Here is a 26,024-nt window from a genome sequence, read left to right on the forward strand (position 1 = left end):
ACCCTAATTTAAAAACTGCATAAAGGAAGGCGCTGGCCAGGTTGCTCCGTTGGTTAGAGTGTCATCCCCCTATACTCCAAGTTGGCGGGTTCAATCCCACAGTCAGGGCACATACAAGAGATCAACCAGTAATACATAAATAAGTAGAACAACAAATCGTTGGCTCTTTCTCTCTCTCTCTCTCCCTCTCTCTCTGTCTCTTTCCTCTTTCTTCTCCCTTCTTTCCCTCCCTCCCCCCTCTTCTCTCTAAAATCAATTTTAAAAATAAATAAATAAAAATAAAAAGAGGTATGGGGAGGGAATGGGGGAGACAGGGGAAGGAGAGCTTGTAGCAAAATGGTTTTCTCTCCTGTACTCCACCCTGTTTATTACCGCTGCCACCAGGGTCCTAGCGTCTTCTGTCATACTCAAGAAGATGTGATTTTTATTTTTCAAAACTTCAATGAGAAAGTGCCAACTCTGCAGCAGAAACAATAAGGAAGCCAAGCGTTACCATTTTACTCCTCCACTTCTTCATCTGTTAACCTGAGGAGGAGGCTTAGAGGACTGGGGCCTTTAAAAATTGATGGACTGGAAATTAGGACACAAGGGGACTACCCATCTCTCAGGCCCCCTCTTCTCGAATTTTCCTCAACCAGCATTGAGGGTATTCACTGCACTGGCCAAATAGAGCTATGATCGTTGTTTATTAATCACCAAATCTAATGGTCAAAAGTGCCACAAGTACAGTCTCCTGTGTCTTCCCCACGCAATACACAAGCACGACACCCTGGCTCCCCCTGCTGTGCAGACAGCTGACTTAACCGGGCCAGTTGTCTCTCACTCACCTTGTGCTCTCTCCCCCCATTTTCCCGTCCTCCTGTTGCTTTTCAGTGGCTGCTTCAACTCCCAACTCCACTGCTGGTGCGGCCATGAACTCTTTGACCTCTCTCGGGACTCTGCAAGGACTCGCGGGAGCCACAGTTGGACTGAATAATATTAATGCACTCGCAGGTACCATAAACAGTGAGTATTTGCTGCTCTGGTGGACAGCCTTCCCCCAAATTCTCCACAGAAAACGGTCAGCCAGAAGTGACCTAAAAAGGATACGTAACAGGGAGAACTAATACTTGGGATGGAGGAGCGCATGCTTTGATAGGCAGACACTGTCTAGGTTCATTTTGCCACAAAACACCCAACCCCTCACCACCCCCCGTCTCTTCTAATATGCAGTGTGTGCATATCCATCCATACGTTTCTGGGGTTGGCAGACATGTGTAGGTTTCGAGGGTTTGGTTGGGTTTGGGATTTGTTCTGTTCTTCTGAGAGGCAGTGTGCTAATAATAGAAAAATTGATGGACCAGAAATCAGGACGCACGGGTCCCGCTCCGAATCTGGTAGCAATTACTTGCAGGATCTTACGCAAATCACTGCCCTGCTCTGAGCTTCATTTTCCCATTTGACAATTGAAAGTTCTGGATCAGATGATCTGAAAGGTGCCCTCCAGCTCTAAATCCCAAAGATTCCTGCCAGTTATGTAGAGGGGAAGCGGGGCCTTGGAACGAAGGAAGTCCAGCTGAGCAGAGAGGGGCCGCTGCATACAGACGTGGTCTGGAGTCTTTATGAGGCTTCACGGGCTGGTTACTGAGCAGCGCAGCTCCAAAGGGCTGTTGTTCTGCCCCCACAGGTTGAGGCAGACTCTTACAGAATCACAGTTATGAACCGGAGAGACTCACCCACGAACCCTGGCCTCTGTGCTAAGTAGCTTATTCACTCTGGCACTTCAGACTTGGGGGCACAGTACCCACCAGCAGATCCGCACATTGCAGGCTCATGCTTGGCGTTGGCTCCTGCACTGGGGAACAGCCCTGAGCCCACAGAGGGGCACCGTGTTTGTCTTTCCCTCAGTCTGGTCCCCGCTGGGTGCCTGAGAGCAGCCACGCCCAGCAGTTCCCTGACAGCCCAAAGATCCCAATTTGGAGATCTGGTTCCCCACTGTGCAGCCCAAGCAGAAAGTTGCCCTGTTTTAAGTCATGATTCAGTAAGTGGACTGTTTTTAAAGGGTGATCGGGCAGTACAATTTTGTTCAAAAGGCAAGAAATAAAAATGCCAGTGAGTCTATACTTTCAAAGCTCAAAAAGAATACCTTGCAATTTATTTGGTGAAAAGGGAACCCAGAACTCATCCAAATGAAGGCTGTTATAATCCCGATAAGAAAATCAATCATATATTTAGAGGTAGGAAATATTCAGGTTTTACTAAATCATTTTACTCAGATGCTCTGGGAAAGACAAACGAGAACATGAACTGAGTTTTATCTGACCAGGGGCCAAAAATGGAAGAAATGAGAAACATGTTTCCTTCCAGATACGATGGCTCTCGATGAGCAAATAGCGTATGAAGTGGTAACCGTGCGGCAGCACAATGTTTTATTCCAGTAAAGCTGCCTCCGGCGCCCCATCAGGAGCCCTCATTGCCTTGACTCCTGTTTCTGACCTTGTTCTGCAGACGCTCCAGCCCACTTGTCCTTGCCCTCGGTTGCAGGTGTGTGTTCGCACACAGCCCTTCATGCTGCTTCTCTTGCCCCAGGACCTAGTTCCCCTAAAACAAGGACTTTGATTTGATCGCCTGCCTGTCCTTGGTCTGCAAAGTAACAGGCCAGTGGGAGTGGCTGTCCTCCTCAGCACGTGCTCATGATACGGTGTCGTCCTTCCATCCATGCGTCCGCCTCTCTCCATCCTGTTGTGTCGTACCTGCTGGGATTCCCCATCGTTACCGGGGGCTAGAGAGGGACTCTGTGAATGTCGGAGACTCTATGACTAGGTCTCGTGTGGGGTCTGTGTTGTACAAATTTTGCTTCTGGCAAGGACAACAGGCTTCAGTTGTTGTTTTTTAATTCTTTGCCATTGGATTAACGTAAGTGTGTGTAGCTCATGGGAAATGAAGAATGTGTCTGGTTTCAAACAACCCCTACCAGAAAGGATGAACCAGGAGAATGTTTAATTAGACCAAAAATCCTGATAAAACAAAAATATGTTCTTTCTGATTTGGGGAATGTTACTAGTGCAGGGCTATTGAACAATCCCAAAAATGGCTGGGAGCTAATATTTGCTTCTTGTCTCAAATACAAAGAGAAAACCTTCTAATATATGCAGAGTGTCCCCTTTCAGACCATTCTCCCTCAACAGATAGTATGGTGCTACCTGTCCTACCGAATCATTCTCAAAGCAGGTAGTGAAGAAACAGCTACCTGGACAGAGGCAGCTTCTGAAATAGTTGGCCTCAGCTTCCCTATCAAAGAGCCAACTCTTTTCCATGGACAAAGGAGCCAAGAAGTAGGTAGATGGAATCCACAGTTCATTCCCACACTCATCTTAGTGTACATTTTACCCTCTTCCCTGCCAGAGGCCTCTCACCTCCCCCTTGAGTAAAGTCCTGGTTAGTAGACGAGTAGCTAAATTGAACTGAGCTTGATCTCCTTTTCCTTCCTTTATGCATTCGTGAATGGAGGGGTGGGAAAACAGTACAGTACAGTAAAGCTACAAGCCGAAATTGTCCAGATCAGAAGTAAGGAGTGTGGGTGATTCACTAACTGGGCTCACTTCTGGATTATTTGAGGGTTCTCCAGGCATGTTTTGTATGTTCATATCTAAACTAAGATGAAAATCTTTTTGCCCATATGTCCACCCAAGAATCTATATCTGGTTTTGTGCTTTTAAATGTATTTTTCCTTTTTAAAAAATATGGCATTAAGCCTTCCAAATGGCTTATCCATAGAGTGCTTAAAATTAGGATGGTCTGATATAACCAGCCACAAATGCCTAGTGAATAGTATTTATGGAAATATTCTTTTAAAGGAGAGAAAAGAGAAGATGCATTGGGCATATTATTATTATTGTGGCTTTGTCACCTGTTATTGGCATCGTGAAATGACTGTTTTAATCTGTATCATTGGAATATACAAAGATATATGTAGTTAGATACATACACGAGCACATACAACCCCACACACACTTGTGGCCATATTAACACGAGCATCCATATGAATGCCACTAATTGTGCCTCTTCACACTCATCTGCCCTGGTTCTACATACTTCATACTTAAGTTCTCATTACCAGCTTGCAGCTTAGAGGGATATGCTTCAGCTACACCAAGGAAGCTTACCTCAGTAACCAAACTTCAGATCTATGTTCATACATTCCTCACTTTTGCTCTATTTTTGTTTGGCAAGAAACTTAGCAGAGTGGCTTGAAAATAACTATGGTTCGCATGTGGCGCTCTGCCTCTGATCCTGCATTTCAGTGCCACCTTCCTCGCGGCCACAGAGATGTTCACGCTCCTATCTATGGTGGGCCCTCTCTCATTTTCACAAATTTACTCAGTCATCTCACTGTTCCTTAGGTCTCCATCGGGTGAGAACCTTGGAGGGCAGTTAAGTTTAAAGTACTTATATTCAAGATACACACTGACTTTATTGACAGGGCATTTGCAAAGGTTTCCCTGGGGGAGCTTGCCACACCTGTCATTCTGCCCCAGCCTTCGCATCCAGGTGCCTTCCGGGGGAACCGGATTAAATGGGATGAAATGACCGATCCACTTGGCCTTTTCAAAGAAAAGCCCTATTCTTTTAAGGGTAAAAGCATTTTGTTCAATCTAACCTTCTTCCAACCTGTTTCTGCTACCCAAATTTTTAGATGTCATCAGATCCCAGTAGCTGAATTGGCCAGTGTTATCTTTGATATGACTATTTAATATAGAATAACAGTAGATAACTGATAGGAACAACTCTGAGAGGTTGAAATCTTCCTTTGATGGACCTTCAAATTCTGCCAGGTAATCAGTCACCTCCTCTGCCTTGGGTTTTGGCAAATACAACAGAACTTCCCAGTTTTTATTTTAAATATTCTCAATGCGTTTCTCTTTGTTAGAATGTGCATCCCTATTTTTTTGTTCAAAAGGATGGTTATACCATGAAGGAAAGCTGGAGAGGCCCTGACTAGTCCCCTTTTTGGCATCAACACCCCTTTTACTTGTGCCTCTTCTGCTACCTCCCTCCCTGACTCGGGCAGGTGAGGCCAGCCCTGCCTGTCTCCACACACATGGAATCGGCTGAAATAAGCAGAAACCTCCAGAAAGCAAATTTGCCCTGAGGTCGAGTCCAGAAACATAGCCAACCACTGTGATGTGTGGGCAGGCAGAGTGTGAGGAGGAGGCTGAAAGGTCACTGGCCGGAGCCGCAAGCCACACAAGGACTCCAGTCCTAAAACACGGCCCAGCCTTTCAGGAGCACGAAGTGCGTGCTGCTCCTGTGTTTCCAAAGGGGAAACGGCAACAGAGGGAGAGAGGCAGCAGATCATTCACCTGACCTGGCCAGCAGCAAGGGCATGTCCCAGACAGGAAGGGAGGCAGGGCACCAGTGACCGTACCCAGTAAATCCCACCTGTGTGTCTAGAAGCCGTGTCGCCAAGACTACAGATCACACACGGGAAGGCATTCCCACACGGTGATACATGGGAGACCTGAGAGCTCAGGGTCCCTGAGCAGGCAAGGCACCGTGGACGGGCAGTGCTTTCAACCACCCCACGGATGTCAGGGGACCTCGGAGACATTCCCTGTGGTGGAGCTTCCGTGTGCAGCCCCTGTTTGTCAGGCTGCTGCGTTCCACACAGCTCTGTAGGCCGCGAGGCACACCTAGACCCGCACACCTTGGGGTGTAAGTGGAGTGGCAAGTGGCTGTTCCCTCCTAGAATTTCTTCCCACCCACACAGGAGCTTGACTTCCTGGAGGGCTTAGCCCATGACATTCCCGTCTGTCTGTATCCCTAGCACCTATTTGCAGCCTGACAAAAATGAAACCAGCAGCGCTTACCAGCTGTGCACAGCTCTGCTCGAATTATTTTACAGCCTCCTCTCACCTCTCAGAAAAGCAACACTGATGTTTCTTTGCATTCACACAAATACCGGCAGGTGAAGATGAAATAAGACCAAAGAGGAAAAGAGAGATGACTCCCCAGCCTTTGAGCAGCCATAGGAATAGCAGGGATAGAGAAGACAAGAGGCAGTGGGGTACCTGTGATGAGTTGTTCTTTAAGGGACTGTTTAATGAAGAGGACAAACTATTTCCAAGCTCTTAGCACTAACTTGCCTGACCAAAAAAGAGGGAAAAAAAAGAGAGAGAGAGTAAACTTCCTCATGAGAAGAAATTTAAAGCAGAGTGAGCAGGACATCTGCTGGCCACAGCTTTCTAGCTTTGTGCACATTCTAGATCTGCTTGGCTTCCTTTTCAGTGGGCTTGTTCCATTCTCATTTCTTTCGGGCTCTCCTGGCCACTCCACCCACCCCAGTCCTGTCTGTACTTGGTGACATCACCCAGGGCCCAGTTCTGTCTCCTCAAACCTCCAGGAAGAATACCAGACCTGAGACACTATGAGATAACTCTGCTGAAAGCAGTGGTCTCATTCATGTCTTGCATGTAGTTCTTTTCATTGAAGAGATGAAGTTGAAAAAATAACCAACTCGTGTGGAGTAAGGAGAACATTCCCCACCTCTGCTTCCCGGGGGTGGCAGGAAAAAAACTCTGACGGGAGTGTCAAGGTGATGCTGGCCTTGGATTCCTCTATATAATTTCTAAACATTCCTTGTCTTAGTTCTCTGTTCTCACTGGACTTCTTACCAGCTTTTTTCACAGTCATCTTTGCTGTTTCATAGCCTTAATCAATAGCCCTAATTCCTTTAAGGTTTTCATTGTTTTCAGTGAGTTCTTCCCAGAAACAGATCCTTAAAAAAAAAAAAAGTATTAATCGTAAAAGGAACTAGAGGCAATTATGATGTCACCTCTTCCATTTCCTGAGTTCATATGGAAGTTAACACTCTATAAAGTCTTGCTTGTTTTGACTCGGTATTCAGGGAAAATATGACACAGTCAGCAACCATAATAGAGCAAAAGAGCAGCCAGGATACAAGGAGAAAAAATGGAAAAGGGTGCTGGCCAGCCTCCAGTTCACATCGGTGACTAGCCAAGACCCAGCCTGCGGACACGGTGCCACTTGAGTTGACTGAAAAACGTGACACAGAAGCTCTTTTCCTTGGCAGAAGCCCCAGTTACATGGGCACTGGCTCATATTCGTGTGTGCATATTCTGTCTGTCTGCGTGCTGCTAAAAACAAACAGCCCCATTCCACGTCTTGCCTCTCATCCTGGAATAAGCAGCTTCAGTCTCTGCAGTGAGGGGAAGGGCCCGCACTATTTCCTGTGCCTTAGTTCTTCATCACCCAGCCTATTCCTAGGCTCCTAGCCCTGCCCACTCTCTCCTGCTGGTCAGGAAAGTCAGTTCACGGAACTGCCAACCCACTGGTGTACTGAGCACAGAGCTTGACTTCCTCACCAGACAGCTGACAGGAGAAAAGTTGTATTTCTTCCTTTTCTCCTCAACCTCCTGGCCCTATAAGAGCACAGTAAATGCATTTAAGTGTACAGATGTTTCAGGTCTCTGCCAGTAATGGTTTTTACCTGCTTCTAAGCTCTAAGAAGCAGAGGTTTTATTTCAAAAAGATAACCCCAGTACTTGCCAGTAGCACCCTGCATGGAATTAACATGTGCTGTGTCACTGTAGCACCTCAGTGAACGTTGATCACCGGCCTAGGGAGAGAGGGACATCATTGCTGGGGGGAGGGGGGGGGGAAGAGCTTTACAGCTGGGGATAAACCACAGATTCGCCCACGAACACAGGATAATTGTTTTTTTACCGTTGTTGTGAGCTGTGACTTCATAGTTTCATTTTAATTTCATGTTGGTTTCGTTGGTGTGCTAGCTGCATGCTCTTGCTGTTGTATTGTGTCAAATGATTCTCTAACTTCCTTTGGAAAGCACTAATGAAAAGTGCTATTTCTCTTCTCTATTGTTGGGTTTTTTGTAAAGTTGCTCAAATGCTCTCAGGTATGGCGGCTCTGAATGGAGGACTTGGCGCCACGGGCTTGACGAATGGCACAGCAGGCACCATGGACGCCCTCACCCAGGCCTACTCAGGGATTCAGCAGTACGCAGCCGCGGCACTGCCCACTCTGTACAGCCAGAGCTTGCTGCAGCAGCAGAGCGCAGCGGGCAGCCAGAAGGAAGGTACGTGCCGCCCTCAGCCCAGGGCATGGCCTGGTGTGGCCAGCCCAATGGGCAGCATTCACCGTCACAGCATGTTTTCAAAGACATTAGACTGAGCCAGTATCATAGAGAAAGCCATTGTTTTATTTCTGTTATTTGTGTCTTTTTTTTTCTTCAAGAAACCTGACAAACCTAAACCATTTGTTTTGATCTTCTTTCCTGTTCAGTCTTATATTTCTTTTATCTTTTGATTTAACTTTTTATCTACTTCTTAAGATGGATTTCTCACCCACTGTGTGTTTATGCACCATTACTTAGTAGTTGCTGCCATCAAAAATTGCCAGGAACCCCCTCTCCCAAACCAGCATTACTCCCTCCCCCCTTACACGAAACTCTTCCTCAGTGGGCAGGATGAAGTGTTCCAGCCCTGTGGGTGGAGCACTGTCCAGCCAGTCCTGGGTTCTCAGCCACACATGCTCTTACTAGTAGTAGGCGGTGGTTTCCAGGTTAATGATAAATCCACTGTTGGGATCGACTCTGTCTTTAATTGGGGGTCTTCTGGGAAAGCAAATAAGTGATGGATTACCTTGCTTCCCTGCCAGTAAAGTAAAATGAATGCCAGGAAGTTAAAGTTCAGAATAAATTAAGGCTAATTATAAAATAGTTAATGAGCTAGTTGAAAAATAGTAAGAGCTTGTCTCTTTCTCTTCCTTCCTTTTGGTTTCTTCTTCCTTAATTGAAGTTGTTTTAAAAGCAGAATCTTCAACATTGCATTCATTCACTTTCTGACTTGTTAAGAATCCTATATAATAAAACCCTAATATGCAAATCGACCAAATGCCGAACGACCAGAATGACCGGTCGCTATGATGCGCACTGACCACCAGGGGGCAGACGCTCAGCGCAGGAGCTGCCCCCTGGTGGTCAGTGCGCTCCCACAGGGGGAGCACCGCTCAGTCAGAAGCCGGGCTGGCGAGCGCAGCGGCAGAAGCGGGAGTCTCTCCCGCCTCCGCAGCAGTGCTAAGAAGCAGCCAGCCCATAGGCAGTAAGGAGGGGTCCCGGACTGCGAGAATGTGCAGGCCAGACTGAAGGACCCCCTGCCCCAGTACATGAATGTCATGCACCGGGCCTCTAGTATAGAATAAGAAGCTAGAATGGGGAAATATTGTGGACATTTTTTAAAGTTTCTTTCCCTTCTCCTTTATCCTCACCCCATAATTCCAAACTGGTTTTGTCTAATTACTTCGACTTGAAACATGGCATTCTATCATAAAGAAATAGAATAGTTTTACTTTACAAAGTTGTGAACTTTAAAGGGGACACAGTTTTAAAGATACTCGTATGTAAAAAAAAAAAAGGAAGGGGGGGAGGGTGTCTATTATAAATAACAGATTGTTTAAAATAAAAGGTTTTTGAAAATCTAAGTTACTTTTCATTATTTCAACGTTCTCTTTACTCCTAGTTGTGGCTGCTATTGTAGATTTTTTAACACATACACAGCCATTCAGACAACTATTTCCCCAGGTGTGTGGAGATGCTATGTCATAAATACACAACTTCACAGAGAAAAACTCATTTTGAGGTCCCTTTGTCTGGAGTCTGACTACAATGGTGACAAATAAGGGCAGCAGGAGGTCCTGTAAGGTAATGACTTCCTTAGAAGAGACCCTGAAAGCCAGTCCCCCCACTGGCGTTGTAGTTACCCCTCCATTACCCAGCAGTGTCTCTCAGTAAACTGTAGACCCTACGTTGCTGGGGAAAATGTCACCAGAAGACTCAAAACCCCGTGGGTGAAGGATAAAGTCTGGACCCTGAAATAACATCTCAGCTGCTTTACCCCAGCCCTGCCCCAAATTTAGTCCCTACCTTGAGTTGTCAGGATTGCTGATACAGTAGCAAACCCTCTGAGATTAATGTAAAATAGTTCGAAATGATGGTTGCCAAATGCAGATTACATATATTTAGGTATTTAGGCTACCAGTGGCATGGTGTAGGGTTTTCTATTTTTTTGTTGATGGTGTTTTTTGTAGTTATTTTTAATCACTTCTCATCTTTTCATACCTTCTGATCATCCTCTTCTCTCCTAGCTAACATGAACTCAAGAAATATAAACCATCTTAATATTAGTTTAACTAAAATATAATGCAAAAGACAAGTTATAATGGGAAGGGAAAGAATCTCATTATATAGAGTTTTAGATTTGCTACTACATGGTTCCATCCTTTTTTCAGGAGAGTTGAAAGTCAGCTTGATGTTTAGTCATGTGCCCTGGTGCATGTTAGCCCACAGGAACACATGTATAGCATATGTGCAGCATATGGTTTAAAATCTTCTGAAGGGTTATGGCATCCCTCTTGATCTAAATCCAGCAAAGCTGACCACCTTTCCCATCTACATACCCTCTGGCTTCTTTCATACCTTCCCAAGCTTGCAGGAGGCAGATCTCACACACACACACACACACACCAAGTAGAAAGAGCTTCTGACACCCAACACGAAGCCAGTGGTCTGATAGAAACCCCCAGGGCTTTATAGAAGTACCATATGAGAACCACAAACATGAATAACAACCAGCTGAGAGCAACAGTATAACACTCAAAAAAAAAATTTTTGTTATTGACCATTGGCATCGATGGCAGTAGCTGCCTTTCTTGCACCCAAGAGAGGTTTTCCTTGTTGTCAACTTTTTTTTTCATTTTAGTGTTAACAGTGTTGGTGGGAAAAAATGGGGCAGCGGGGTCTGTAGTAGGAGGTGGTGGCACTTTTGAGAAAGTGATGACTAAGAAGACAAGCCTCCTTGGGTTGACCTGTCTTCATTTTTTTCCTGGGCCCCTGTCTGGCAGGAAGGGACACATTCAGACTGTGGCACAGCCTAGCATGCCAGGATTGTCCACATAGACAGTAAATGTGCACTTTTCTCCCCAAGCTTCAGGAGGTGAGATGACCTCACAATTCAGGTTAGGTACCATTAGTCCTCATTTGTGAGTTTGAGTCTTTTATTTGAAAGGAACATCCAGATGTGCCCATATGTACACTACAAAGATGGGTGTGGCAGAGTGCATTCAGAACATCCTTTTCCAATGTTTTGGTTCTACATCTATTCACAGTTTGCATTTTTAAGAGTTTTCTTAACCCAGGAAACATTTGGGGATCAAAGCCTGCAGCTGTGTCCCTTCACACCCAGACCGCCCCCTTTGCCCTGGGGGGATGTGTCCCCGGAAATGTGAGTGGTGCCGCAGGTAAACTGGTCACGCTGACACTTAAGGAAGAAGTTCTCGTGTCCAGCTTCAGAAATGTGCTTCAAGAAGGTTTCCAGCGAAAAGCTCCTTTGTTAGAACACCCACTTTATGAATTTTTTTTGTAGAAAGAAACTGGTTTAACTTTTCTTTGCAAAGGTATTCATTCCTTTTTTTTTTTTTTTTTTTTTTTTGAGTTGTTTTTTCTTTTTTTTTTGTTTTTTTTTTTTTTTTTTTTTTTTTTTGTACAGAGTTCTTTTACCCCATTTATATTTCTTTGACTCATTCCCATGGACTCCCTCCCCCACTGCAGCCTATTCCCTGGGCTTCTCAGTGGGGCCGCCAGTCCTGGGTCCTCTTCTGGGAATGCCGGTTAAGCTTCCTTGAACCAACTGCAGAGGTTACTTCACCAATTTTATGAACTCCCTTCCCTCCCAGACACCATGACTAGAGGCATCCCACTTGGGGCCTCTCCAGACCCTCTGGGAAAGAATGTGCCACTAGCCCCAGCACCCTTTGAGCTGGAAAGCATTCTTGCCTATTATATATTAGAAGATAATTACCTTCTATCAGATCATTTGGATTCTCTCCTTTCTCCTCTTTTGCTCCTTTTAACCTTCAGATAGTTTTTGTGTAGGCAGCTAGAGAGGTGGGAGGATGAAATGGAAAGAACCTCTCCAGCCAGGACAGCTCACATCTTCCTCACACTGCCATTGTTTCTTGCATTTGTAGGAAGTGGTAGCTGAGAGTGAAGAGCCTGGCTTAGCTTAGTCTTTGACTCACTGCTGCAATTCATGCATTCATTTCCAAGGCTAATTCCCAGTGGTATAATTCCTATCACAGTTGTGAAACTCTAGCTACCTATTTTTCCCTGCCTTGACTCATTGCCAGTCATTTCTAATAAAGATGATTATTAGACTGTGTGTTAAGAGATTTGGCAAATCAAAACTGGATGGATAATTAGGTAAATGATTGAGAAATCCAAGCAGCATTACTGCTATATCCATTATTCTCAATTGCTGCAATTTGCTTAGAATGCACAGGACACTCTCTCCCCTGAGAGACACTCTATACATAGAGTCAAACACGGCCACCCAAGCAAAACCCGGCCTGTGTTCTCTCCCCCACCCCCCACCCCCCGCATCATGTCTGCCACCTTCACCCTACGAAGGGATTGAAATATTGCTCATGTGCAGTAAGCAAATGTGACCCACAGAATATGATCAGTGAAAAAGAAGCTATTCTTAACCAGCATTTCTGAGGAAATGAGGGAAAGCTGGAGGATGTCTGCTTTCCTAAAAGACACATCAGCACATGATATTTCACCCATCCATTCCGTACTCTTTCAGTATGAGGGAACGCGAACGCTTAGCCTGCCTGTTATTAAGGCACTCCTAAGAGGAGGCGGTGGGAACTGAGAAGCGAAGAATACCTTACTCTGATTTTTGTTTCCTCTTTAGGTCCAGAGGGTGCAAACCTCTTTATTTACCACCTTCCACAGGAGTTTGGAGACCAGGACATTCTGCAGATGTTCATGCCTTTTGGAAATGTTATCTCTGCTAAAGTCTTCATTGACAAACAGACCAATCTGAGCAAGTGCTTTGGTATGCAAAAGAAACCAAGCTAGACTGTTACAGCACACCCCCAAGTGAGGAGTCACGGGAAGGAAGGTGTAAATGGCAAATATTGTAGAAGTCAGGATAGAGCCTTCCCTGTGTGGTGGTGTTTTCTGGGTCTCTGGATCCATGTAAGCAGAGTTGGAAAAGTTGTTTCATTAGAGAGAGACACACATAGACAGAAGAAAAAGAGAGGAAAGAGAGAGAGAGAGAGAGAGAGAGAGAGAGAGAGAGAGAGAGAGAGAGAGAGGAGAGAAGGGCTGTAGAAAAAGGAAGGATCTAGGAAAATAAACCAAATGCCCATACCTTAGGTAATGTTGTATACTGTACTATGGATATATCTTGCTACATATGTCTACTAGTTGGTCATTGCAGAGCAACAGCAGTTTCTTTAAACCTCATAGACTGAACCACAAACTCTGCCCAGTGGGAATACGTTAAGGACTTGCAGTGTAGGCTGTCCTGGGACAGAATGGCACTATGGCCACCTTACTACTAGTTCCTCGCCCTGCCAGGTGCGATGTCACTGAGCCACTGTGGAGGCAGGTGACACTGCACCGGGGCCTGCTGTTCTGCACCTCAGTTCACTGCACACGAATGCACATCTCGTCCCAGGAGCCGAGTGCCCCGGCCGCCCCCACGTGTGGCAACAGCAGCACAGGGGTGGGGGGCTGGCTGACGTAGCCCGTGATCACAGGAAGCACCGTGTTGTGCTGGGATTCTGGAGCCAGAAGTCGGGATGCCGGGATCTGCAGACACTGCCTGGACGGATGCAGAGCATGCAGGTGCCGGCACTGAGGACAGGGGAGACTCAGCTCCTAGCGGCTGGCTGCCATGCCCTCCGTCCTCAGACAGCCCAGACTTTGCCTCCCCAGGCGGTTTTTGCCCCGAGAGAGGAAGGCACTAATGCTTCACACCAGGAGGAGAGCACTCATTACATTATTGCTTGTTTCCTTTTTTTCAAATCCCTGTAGTCCACAGAGGAGTTAGAGGCCAGAATGTTCAGAGTCTGTATTACACACGTGAGAAGGTCTGGCCCAGTTTGAGAAAGAACATTAGCTTGAGTCACCCCTCCAATTAACTAATTCGTGTTGGTAGTAGGTATTAACAGGAACATAAAATAAAGCAGAATACCTATGGGCCACTGGAAATACAGATAATATTCTATGGTATAAAGAAAAACTGCAAAGGTTGGGGGTTCTCAGACAGCCAAAACTCAAACTTAGTATCTGGCCAACTAATAATGGGCAACCAGAATGCTTTGGCTTCTAAATCTCCATTATCATAGCATCTTTCTAATCTCTGTGCTACTGCCCAGGAAGGTCTGAAGCTTCTATTGTTAGGGGAATTAGTATGTCAACCACTTCAGTCAGTTTTTACCCAAGTGGAAGGCTGTCAGCCTGAACCCATTACCCCACGCGGCAAGCGTGTGAACCCTGTAATGGTTCAGGAGACCGGGAAATGGAAGTGAGTTGTTACACAGGGTGAGTTTCATAACGAGCTTACCTTTGGGAGCTTCCCTGCACAGGTTTGAGCCAGACTTTTAGATTCCTCGTCACCAAACAATATCCTGGGTTTATCTGGAGATTGGAAAGGGATTGAGCTTCGTGGTGTGATTTTGAGAAAATACTGCTTTTAAAAGAGCTTATGTCACAGCCCACAAGCTACTTAACCAGTGTGTTCATAATAATGCAAGTTATAGAAATGAGTATCAGCAGACAATTGTATTAGTATAATGGGCGGTGTTTTCAATTTTTATTAAAAGACATAGCATCCCATACCGAGGTTTCTCACTGGGTCAGTTTAATTTCTTGGGGAACCAGGTTTGCTAGTCATAAGGTAGGACCCTATTTTTCATCCTAACCTCTTGGCCAGGTTTTGTTATCCATTCCACCCTTGACCCATTCCCATTCTTCAGTCATCTTGCTACTTCCTGATGAAAACTCACAGGGCAAGGAGAAAATCTGAGCAGTTGTCTTAGATTCAAGATCACATTTATTGGGAATTAGATTTCAAAAAATGTTAACCACCGTTTTGCAATATAGCCTGCCTTCTACTCATGTTTGTCAGCTAAGAACTCTGCTCAAGATATATTTATTTCCTTTTCTTCCTCCTCTAGTGTGTGAAGAAATTTTCTCTTTAACTTTAAACTTTAATAGTAGGTATATGGAGACGCTTAACACATTAAGCGCCCTGTCAGTCACCGGTGACTGACACTATACTTTCCGTCCAGAAGACAAAATAGGCTGGGCGCTTATCGTGTTAATACAGAACCAAAATGCAATTAGTATGAGAGCTTCCTTTCACTACCAAAAGTAAGTAGGGACTATACAAGCTCAACACTTTTGCATAGGCATTAACTAAAGAAACCACTGTGGCACCCCCACACCTGCCCTCTCCCACCCCCTGGTGCTAGAACAAACTGTGTGATCAGAATTGTTTCCTAATCTTTACAGAGCATCATCAGTTTTTCAAAAGCACGCCCTTTCTCTTTTTTCTTTTCTTTTCTTTCTTTTTTTTTTTTTTTTGCGGTGTTGAAACAGACGATGCTGGGAAGTATGTTAGGATGGTTGTTAAGCCCTGAGCTGTTTAGACTGTTTATTTTTCCAAGACTCCTGGGAATACAAGGGCAGCAATTTCCATTCGGTTGAACTCAGTGGAGCTTTGAAAATGGAAGTTAAGGCAAGGAGAAAGGCCCAGCGTTGCCTTGGTTGCCGAGGTGCCTGCCTCTCAGTAATAATTCTACAATGTTACAGACCAAGTATAAGTTATTCTAGCCTGGTGTTAACTCACGGAACCCATCCTGTAGCCAAGCAGGTGTAGGCTCTGTGACATGGATGAACTAGAATGAAAGCTGGCCGGGGTGTCGGGCAGCACACCCCATTAGCCGGCCCTTCCCTTAATTATCCTGCCTTTTAGGCTCTAGCTGGTTGGGACATGGGGGCCTCTGGGCCTCCCAGCCCCGCATGTTTATACTTCTTATCTGAGCAGCACTTACGTTCCCGGGGTTCTTGCAGAAGGATTCCAAGGGACCTTAAACACAAGTGGATTTGGCTGAAATCAGTAAGCAAAGAGACTAAATTTACTCAAACATCTGAGTTGGAGATTAGCTTTCTGCAGAGGAGTTTTCTCATCAAACCCAATTACCCATCCAGCTCGCTTTTTCACAGCTTTTCAGTGGCAATTTCTAATGTTGCCCCTAAAACGTGCCCTGTTCACCATGGGATTGGCCCATGTAACCCACCAATTGCAGTTACACTGTACAGGGGGCCCCGACCCCCCTTCTCTAGGCACCACCTCTCCATCTTGATGTCTGCCTTCCTTCCCCTTCTGTTTTCCAGGTTTTGTTAGCTACGACAATCCAGTGTCTGCACAAGCTGCTATCCAGGCTATGAATGGCTTTCAGATTGGCATGAAACGCTTGAAGGTCCAGCTGAAGCGCTCCAAAAACGACAGCAAACCTTACTGATCCTAACCCCAGAGGCTCCCTGCTCTTGTTTTAGCTTTCTTAGGGTAAGTCCCACAAGCCAGCCTGTTCTCACAGGGAAGGCAGAGGAGGACCACATTGCCAACTTTTACCAAGAGAGACGGTTATTTTTACAATAAGGCCTCCATTTCCCCCTCCCACCCCCAATCCAGTTCGCCATATTTCAACTTGGGCTACCTTGTTTCTATGAGTAAACTCCTCCAGTTGTGCCACTGTATTCTCCTTTGTTTTGCAATTTGAATCTCCACTTTTTTTTTGCTTTCTTTTTAAAGGAAAACATACACAAATAAATGACATCTTGATCATTTAAAAGGCAAACAAAGGCTAATGTGCAATTCTAACTCAGAGACCCCCTGGTGCCCTGAGAGCACTGCCTGGAGAATTCACCCCCTCCTGTCCTGTTTATCCCTAGGAGGGCACCAGCTGTTTAGAGGTCAAGGTGGTGGCCTAGAGCAAGAGAAAAGCCAGGAGAAGCACTTAAAACAATACAAACGTCTTTCCACTACATTTGGTTTGTTTTAATAAGTAGGCATTTATTTTAGGGTTCAAAGAAACATGACATTTATTGGTCAGGTTATTACACTGGTTGTCTATTTTGTTATTGTTTTATTTTAGTTTTTAGAAAGGATTAATGTAAAAAAGATTTAGAGATCTGTTTCTTAAAGCTACAGGGTTTAAAAATAAAATAACAATGAATGAAAATACTTGATGTTTCTTGAAAGATAAATTTAATAATAAATAATACATAAATAATACATAAATAAAAAAGAAAGCCACAGGCCTGTAAATTTTATTTGTAAAAAAAGCATTTCTATTTTTGTACAAAATTTTTACTGCCTCAGAAATAATGGAAGTTATTTATTGCCTATTGTTAACTTATTGGGTACCTAAAAAGCAGTTCTCTGTGCTAGTTAGATCCTTTTGAAGTAGTCTCTAAAGGAATCGTTCTAGGAATGGGTTTTTTTTTTCACCGTTGAACCCTAGGCCTGAAGTTCATGCTTTATCCTCTTGTTGTTTGTATCTGTCTGATTATTTTGTTTGTAACTTCCATTATCTAGTTTGCAGTTCAGTTGTCTGACTTTCCCCTTATGTTACATTTGTTGAAACTGGATCCTCCCTGTCCCTTGCCAGCCCCTCACCCCAAAACACTGGGAATCCATCCCCTCTCCCTCTCCGGATGGATTCTCTTGGGGTTCCATTGTGCTGTGATAAAGATTGTTAAGAAATGCAAATTATGTGGATGGCTAGTAGACTCCCTAATGACCTAAGATTTGCATTAGTTTTTCTCCCGCACCCTTAAGAGTGATTTTGTTGCTGCTGCGTAGACTCTGTGTAACTTTTTCCTCTCCCTTGTTTTCTCCCTAGACATCTTCATGCCTGTTAGTTCACCGTTTGCCTAGCATGTCCCTGTGGCGTCTCAAAAAAAAGTTTCATCGTCCCGTCATTGTTTCTGATGTCTTTCTGACCTCACATCATATTTGGTTCTCCTACTGACCTTTGATCTAGTTTGACCTTTGAAATTTGCATGTGACCTCATCTAGCTATGAATTCTGGGAAGTCAATGTGAAAAACATTGCTGCATTCATGCAAGACTGAAATTTATTATTAGAAAAAAATAATTATAGAAAAAAACCTGTGGCAAAATGTTTTTCTTATTTTTTTTTTCTTTTCATAAAACAGACTTGAAAGTATTATACAGGGATTGGCATTCTTCCCGGTCACTGGTAACAATAGCAATATGTGTCCAGGGACACAGAATGTTGGTTTCTAACAGACTACTTCCAAAAACAGTTTGAGAAAAAAACTGTCTGATTTTAAGTCTCTAGAGGTCTGTAATAGTTTTTACATTTTTCAGGCAGTGTAAAGTTTTTTGATAAGGCCATTTTAGGTGGCTCACTTTCTCATTAAGATATATATATAGAACCACTTTTTGTAGATTAGTATAAGAAAAATATTTACCCTGTTTTGGGGCAAATGCTACCTATTTGTGTCACCTTTTGCTGAACTGACTCACAGTTAGACAATCCATGGTTTAATGCACATGAAATTACCTATATTTTATACTGTTTCAATGTACAGGAGAAAGGTTACTGTAAACTGTGTTGCGTTGGTGCTTCTGTGAATTAAGTTGTGGTTTCATCATGAGTCTTATGGTCTTAATGTTCTTTGTTGATAAGACAAGTTTAGAATTGATTTACTTAAAAAAGAATTTCAAAAAAAAGTTGTTTGCTTAAAAAAAAAAAATTTCATGTGAGGGGGGGAAAAAAAACTATTCCAGAATAAGTTTTGTGTTGGCTTGTAAAGCATTGATGTCATTTTTTTTTTATTGTGGACTATTTAGATGTGTTTGTGTTCAGCAAAATGTGATTTTTTTTTCTTTTAAAGAAAAAAAGTGAAAATATATAGTGCCAAATTCCAAAGGTACTTCCTTCCTAGAGCTTCAGTGTGTTTCTTGTGAGAAGTAATTTGATAACATGGGTATTTTATTATGTGTTTTGTATAAATCCCTAATATTTAAAAAACAAAAAACAGAAAAAAAAGAGGTTAAAAAGTTTGTTAACTTGCTATCCTGTGGTCTTGTTGCCTGAAATTGTTAATGTTTGTTATTTCTCTATGATGTTTTTTGTAAGACATTGTATAAGTGCCCATGTCTCACTTTTTTAACCACTCTGCACATCAATGCTGTGATGGCAACCTCACAATGTATTTTCTTCATAATATATGGAAACCTCTAAGGTGAGAAAGTTTTGAACTTTTAACCCTTTCTACCCAGAGCTATCTGGAATGTTGATAACTTTTATACTGTCATTTAGTTTGTTTTGGGGTGATTCTAATTTGGATTTTTGCCCCCCTACATCTATCTTCTCTGAGTTGTTTTTGCCTTTACTACTTTTTTATCCTTTGGTTGAGATCCAAAAGAAAAAAACTCCACAAGGCAAATCTGCAGGAAAAATATATAAGTATCTTGAACCCTCTCTGCTTTTTTCCCCCCTTCACCATTTTTTTTTTTTTACTTCTGATTATTTCTGGTCATTTAAAAAAAAAAAAAGAATTCTTAATGTGCTGCTAGAATTCCTTCTGTTTAAAAACAGTTTATTAAGTAAACTTTCTGAGAGGGATGGTGGGTAGATTCAGCACCTAACTAAACCTTCAATTCTGTATGCTATTGAGATCACATGTAGTGGTATGTTCCAGTTAAGGATTTTTCATTACCTTCCAGATAAATGATGTGGTAATGGGGTAGTTTTTTGAGGTATTTTTGCTTTTTTTTCCTAAATACTCCTAATTAATATTTCTAATCAGCCATTGTGCTGGGGATTTCTCTGACTCTGTGGGCACCTCCGATAAGCAAGGTGTCTGGAGTTAGTTGAGAGTCCTTTCCCCTTCATACGTGTCTAATTTTTTAATTGAATGCATGTACTGACCACTTAAGTAAAACTCAGTTCTCTAGCCCAGTTACTGACCAAATACCCAGCCTCAGTTCCTGCTGCCACTTTTTAAAGTGCCATGTTACTTTGACTTTTACTTCACGTAAACAGATCTCCTTGCTGTCCTGACAAAGCCCAGTGTCCTCCCAGCAGCCCCAATACAAACTCCTGCTCTCCTGAAAGCGGGCCCTGGAAGCTTCTTGGTCACTAACGGAGTTCAGAAACTGCTGGCTCCCTGTCCTTCCTCCTTTTCCCACTCACCATCCCACTTGGTTTAATCTGTGTGTGGATGTGATAGCCCAGAGATGGAAAGGACTAGCCTCTAATGACGAAAAAAAAAAAGTTTCCTTCTTACGGCACGTGCACTTATAATGACATGCTTTGTATTATCCTCACACGTGTTTACTACTGCTGGGGCCTTCCTTCATCCTTTGAGGGCTATTTTGTACTTCCTGCAGCAATCAGCTGAAACAAAAGTTATCACACACGTCTCTCTCACGTACAGTATGTGGTGGTGTGTAGACACATGCGTAGGAACACAAGAGAACACCATCTGAACTTCTTAGATTCGTTCTGAATCTCTTCATGTACCAGTCTCTACAGAGATCTCAAAACCGTTTTTTCTTCACTGAAGCAAACTGCCCTCCCCCTGCCCGCCTCTCTTTTTGCCCACCTGCACCTCCCCCGGGGGAAGGGAGTGCAGCTGACCGGAGGCTCAGGGTGGGCACTTTGAGTTGAGTGTTTCTTATTTTTGCAGGCAACTAAGACACACGGAGTGGGAAAGTCTGTCCTTCCTGGGTTATCGGGGGTATTTTTGGCATGTTTCATTGTTCAGAAGATAACCCTCCTCAGAGACAAGTTGTTCTTTTAGTCACTTTATCTTTTAATAACAAAAGGGAAAAGCTGCAAGGGTGCGAGGGCCTGTGCCAGAAGGAAAACACACAGTGAAACTGCTTTTTTAAAAATCGAGTGTAGAGAACAGTCATTTTTAAACTAAATTAGAGAATTGTGATCCAACGGCAGTCCTTAAGGCGGAACAAGTTCATCTTTCTTTCACCGTAGGGGTTCTAATTCTTTGGCTTGTGCTACTCTGGACTCATTTTACTGTTGTTTTTATTATTATCTTAAGTGCTAATTAACAAGAAGAAATAAAATTTTAAAAAAACCTGTAGTTTCATTACCTTTTTGAATAATGTCATACAAAAAATGTATTTGTGTTTTTTTGTGCTGTGAGAATTGTTGTTTGTAGATTAATATCATTTTGTTTAGAATTACAAAATAGTTTTTAAATATTGTCTGAGAAAAGCCAAAGTTAATGCAACCTAGTGGAAACTGTAAGACCATTGAGTATTGTTTGTTTTATTGATGCATTTGGATTTTGTTGTTTGATGGAATTTGAGCCAAAAAAAAAAAAATGCAGGCTTTCCTATTTCTACAATTGATTGTACTTATTATGCATTTTGTACCAGTGGAACTTTTTATACTGGAGATTAAAAAAATGGAAATTTTTGTGGCTTACTCTAGTGGGCCCCCTGACAATGACTGATTTCAAGTTTGATTTCTGGTTGATAGAAAGAAAGTTGGTTTTCTTTTGAGAATTAAAAACTTTGGCTTGATTTCTTTTTTCCCTTTGCTTATATCTAGAATTAGAATTTTGTCTTAAACTACAGCGGTAAGTTTCACTTTTTATTCTGTATTGTGCAGTTACACAATAAGGTAATTAGATTTAGAAGTACTCAGTCACTTTAAGTGGATAAATGTATTAGTTAAAACTTTAGGGGTTTGCTTTTTGCTGTTTAGATCAAAGTTTTTTCTGATTCTTCTGTCCTCATTGTGAACATAACCGTGTAGTTGAAACAAACTTATTTTTGTAACGTATGTTATTGTGTGATGCAGTTTTTTGCTTCTGTCTCCAATATTAAACCATTTTCCTAATAGTTGTTTCTCTCTCTGCGTGTTGTATTGTTGGTAGTCATTATATGTTGGTGATACATCTACACACCTCACTGTTTCACGTATCTGTTTTTTTCTCTATGTTGTGTAAAAAGATACAGTCGATTCCACCTAAGTGAATATCTGATTTGGGGGAAGGAGAAACTGCACACCAGCCACCTCTGGTTTATGTCCAATGGCCATTCTAACCACTGCTTTCACGATTTACACTTATTTCTGTGATTCACCTACATAACTGCCTACACATTTGCCAAGACCTTATATTCTGACCGCACTGGGAAATGTCACCTCTTCTATCCTCTTCTGACCTCTCTCCCTCCTCTTTTCACTCCCCTCTCCCTCTATCATGGATGTGTGTATGCAGTTCTTCTTTTCTTGTTGTTCTTTTCCAGGGAGAGGAAGAGGAAGGGAGAGATAGAAACATCGATGAGAGAGAATCATTGATTGGCTGCCTCCTGCATGCCCCCTGCTGGGGATTGAGCCCACAACCCAGGCATGCGCCCTGACCAGGAATCAAATCATGACCTCCTAGTTCATAGTGGATGCTCAACCACTGAAGCCACGCAGTCTGGGCTATATGCAGTTCTTAACATTCATTTCAAACTGCTGCTGCTTTGCTGCATAACCTTAAGAAACTTCAGAAGAGAGGCAGTAGAACTTCTACCTACCCACAGGTCCAAAGGCATAACATTATAGCCATATTCTTCTTAGAAACTAATCACATTTTTAAAAGAGGTGCGCTCTCTAGGGCAGAAAAAATAAACTTACTTGGTGAATAGAAGATGTGAAAAGAGTTAAGTCTGTGTGTTGTGTCAACCGAGAGAGAGAGAGAGAGAGAGAGAGAGAGAGAGAGAGAGAAGTAATTTAAATGATGTATGTTTAAGAGTTAATTGAATCCAGGAGCAACTTTAATCATTAAAACTAATAAGGAAAGAAATATATCCCAGGGCTCAAATGGAAGCTCTACTCAGTGGGTGGGGTGGGAGGGGGAGGAGGTCAAGTTCCTCAGGCTTCAGTCTTCATAATCTGTGGCCCATTTCCAAATGAGAGCCCAAAATGTCCTGTGCACCTGCACACTCCCTCCCGAAGGAAGGAATGCTTTTTAAAAAGCCTTGTCCCCTCACTAGCACCCCAACCCCAGTTATCAGAGAACTCAAGAGTAAACTAGTCCTTGTATGCCCTCTAACTGAAGCCACAGGCCCTCTGCCCCTTCCTGCCCACCTCTCACGCTCAGGAATCTGATTGCTCTCCAAGTGCTCTTAAAAGATTCCACTGATGTCTGCTCCCTGTCGTTGCTCTCCCTCCGACGTTTCCGATGCACAAGCCCTGTCTGAGTCCGGCCCCCAGCACCAGGCAGCCTTCCTCTGGCTGCCAATCGGACTCTCCGTGCAGGTGCTCAGGCCTTTCACCTGGTTCCTGCAGCCCTTGAGCCCTAGATTGTCTTTTCTAGTTGACTCAACAACCGAGGGGCCTGGTCATGTGGAAGAAAAAAGGCTCTCTCCTCCATAGGTCAAACCCTCAGTGACTTGCAGCAGCTCCAAACCTGCACAGATGGGAGCTGACTTCCTGCCATTACTTCTAGTGCAAATCTCATCTTAGCCTTCATCAGTTTGCCTCTGAAAAGCCAGTTACATTAGTGGTAAAAGATGGCTAAGGGTGTGGTTTTTCTTTCCTTTTTTTGCTGGGGGGGTGGGGTGTGAAGGAGGGGAGAAAGGGAATTAGGTAAAGAGGGTGAGCAAGTGTTTATTTTTTAAATATGTAAGATTATATATATATACATATATAACTCATGCTAAGTAGAAGAAGGGAAAGACAAAGCCAGTTTTTTGTTGTTCTGAAAAAACAACAGAAACAATAATTCTCCAAAAGGGACAAAAATGCTAGTTTCCTTAAGCACTCTTGACTACTGCTTAAATTCATACTTATTTGATTCTGTAAAACACCGCTGCATTGTTAGCAAGGTGCATGCACAGCCCACCTTGGGAAATTACAGAGCTGTCAATGTTTACCTTGCTGGTGGAAGCCACAGGCCCGCCCAGCCCACAGCAGTTATGAGCAGTCCATGGTCTGGGACTCTTAGCTGGCAGGCTAGGGAACACAGTGAGCATAAACGGACTGTGAATCGTTCCTGATAAGTGAATAAAAAATTGTGACCAAACAATCAGCTTATTCACTTATCAGGAATCGACTGTTCTGCTAATGCGCTGTTTCTGTTTTTCATCTCTGTTGTAGTTCACTATTTTTGCTGTGTTCTGTTCTCTCCTCTCATGCTTGGGCAAAATCACTGGGAATAGTATCTTCATATGACCATAAAACGTTTATATCGAGTGAAAGTGATATCTTAAAATCTATGCACTTGCTATCAGGAACACAATACTGGATGTGTCTTATATATATTGAACTATATAGTACTCGATTTCTTAAATAAAGCTTAAGAAAGGACTGTTGTGTGTAATGTTAATGTGATTATTTTTCAAAGCAGTGTTTCTAAGGGGTATTTTTGTCCTTTTCAGTCTTGAGTGACACAGGATATTTTTCATTAAAATTATATCACTGGCTTTATGACTTAATGTTCAATAAATTGACTTTGGAATCAAAACGGAGTGGGGGGAGTTCTTCCGAGCACACTTTAGCAAGAGACAACTGGAAAACCACGCCCTTCCAGGTGTCCATGGAACGTCTCTACCCAGGGCGCTGCGGGTGGCAGAACAGGGCAATCCTTCCTGCCCAAAGGCCTCTGGAAAGCATCCAGCATCTGCCCTAACCTAGAAACTGCTCAACTGCCTTTCTGGCTATTCCCTCTTGAGGCTCCGAAGAAAGAAAAAGAAAGACATTCCGAGAATAATGCTGGTGTGCGTCAATGCTTTTCCAAAACGACTGACACTAAAACTAGCCCCTGCTGGGGAGCAGTGGCGGGTCTATTCAGGATGCAGGGCGCCGGAAAGCAAGAGAAGATGTTTGATCATTCAGGATAAGAAGGGTAAAATTTCAAAGTGATATGAGAGAGACATCCTAAAACAGTTGCAAAGCTTAAATGGGAAGCCTGCTGCTTGGCCCTTTGAAGGAATATTTTTGAAATTTTTCCTACAGGCCATAAGTTGGCACAGAATGGCATTTTATGTTGGATTTATTTAGCTTTGGGGTTTTATATTAGATTTGTTTTTCTTGCTTCATGTTTGATTCTAAGAAAAAAAAATCCTAAACTGCTATTTGCAAAATGGCACCAGCATCCCTAATCCTTCACAAAATAAATCTTAGTTACCCCTGGTAATGAGGGACAGAGTATGATTAATGAAAAGCCACAGAAAATCTTCCAGTCTCTACCTCTTCCCACCCCAAACTTCCTACTTACAGATTTGTCGACAGAAACAAAGACTAGTGAAACTGATCACAAAAAGAGCAAAGGGTAGGAAATCGAAAGGTTTAGAAAGACTGCATTGCTGGAGCCATGCAGCTTGGGATTGGGGGAGAGGTTTAAAAAAAAAAAAAAAAGCTTAACATTCTGAAAACCGCTGGTCTACATGCGCAGAGCTCCAGTGTGAAGCGCTGGCTGCACATGGAAGTGCCCTAGGAAATACTCTCTTCATAGCTTTGCCCTGAGCATCGGTCACACAGCTAGAAAGCATCCTCGTTTTTAAACAAGACACATCCAAGGCAATAATGTGTAGGAGAGCACGGAGCCTCAGTCAGGGAACAAAAAGTGAAAACCCACATATTCCCGTCACAGCCTGCAGACCCAGCTCAGAGGGACAGCTTGAGGGCCTGTCAGGTGGGAGCCGCTTTGAGGTAAATACATTTCTTTTAGCCTTTCTCTACAGGGCAGCAAAACAGCCTGGTACCTCCTACCTGCCTACATCCAGAGCATTTTTTAACTAAAAAATATATTAATATACATTAAATATGTTATGTATTAAATACATAAATATAAAAGACATATTGTGTTCTGCAACTGGTCAATTACAGTTAAAGTCCCAGGTAAGACCCTGCAGTTTTGAGACACTGGATGATGCTTCCATCACAAAGCTGGTCTTAAAAATATAGAAGGCACTTAAGAGCATTTCTGGTGAGTCACACTGCCTGTTTAAATGCCAACTCTACTACTAATTACCCGTTTAGCCTCTCTGTGCCTTAATTTCCTCACTGGCAAAATGGAGGTTAAAAATACCTAATGCCTATTGCATGAGGTTGTTATAAGGATTAGCTAAGCCTAGATACAGAAAACACTTAGAC

At 43.3% G+C, this 26,024-nt stretch overlaps 1 protein-coding gene across 12 annotated transcripts in view; it reads left to right on the top strand.

Moving 5' to 3' along the window:
- The window catches only part of CELF2 (CUGBP, Elav-like family member 2), a 342,086-nt gene extending 323,292 nt beyond the window's left edge, over positions 1–18,794 (top strand). For 3 of the 12 annotated variants that reach the window (XM_015569971.1, XM_015569981.1, XM_015569980.1), the window contains exons 10-14: positions 874–1,005; positions 2,488–2,523; positions 7,898–8,095; positions 12,771–12,914; positions 16,268–18,794. In XM_015569971.1, the coding sequence (XP_015425457.1) occupies positions 874–1,005; positions 2,488–2,523; positions 7,898–8,095; positions 12,771–12,914; positions 16,268–16,395 (638 nt within the window). In that variant the 3' untranslated portion in view covers positions 16,396–18,794. The remainder of the gene's footprint in view (positions 1–873; positions 1,006–2,487; positions 2,524–7,897; positions 8,096–12,770; positions 12,915–16,267) is intronic. The other 9 variants (XM_015569979.1, XM_015569982.1, XM_006772986.2 and 6 more) reach the window with 7 other exon arrangements.
- Positions 18,795–26,024: the final 7,230 nt, after the last annotated feature.

The sequence above is a fragment of the Myotis davidii genome, unplaced genomic scaffold, assembly GCF_000327345.1.
Source record: "Myotis davidii unplaced genomic scaffold, ASM32734v1 scaffold226, whole genome shotgun sequence".
Lineage (NCBI taxonomy): Eukaryota > Metazoa > Chordata > Mammalia > Chiroptera > Vespertilionidae > Myotis > Myotis davidii.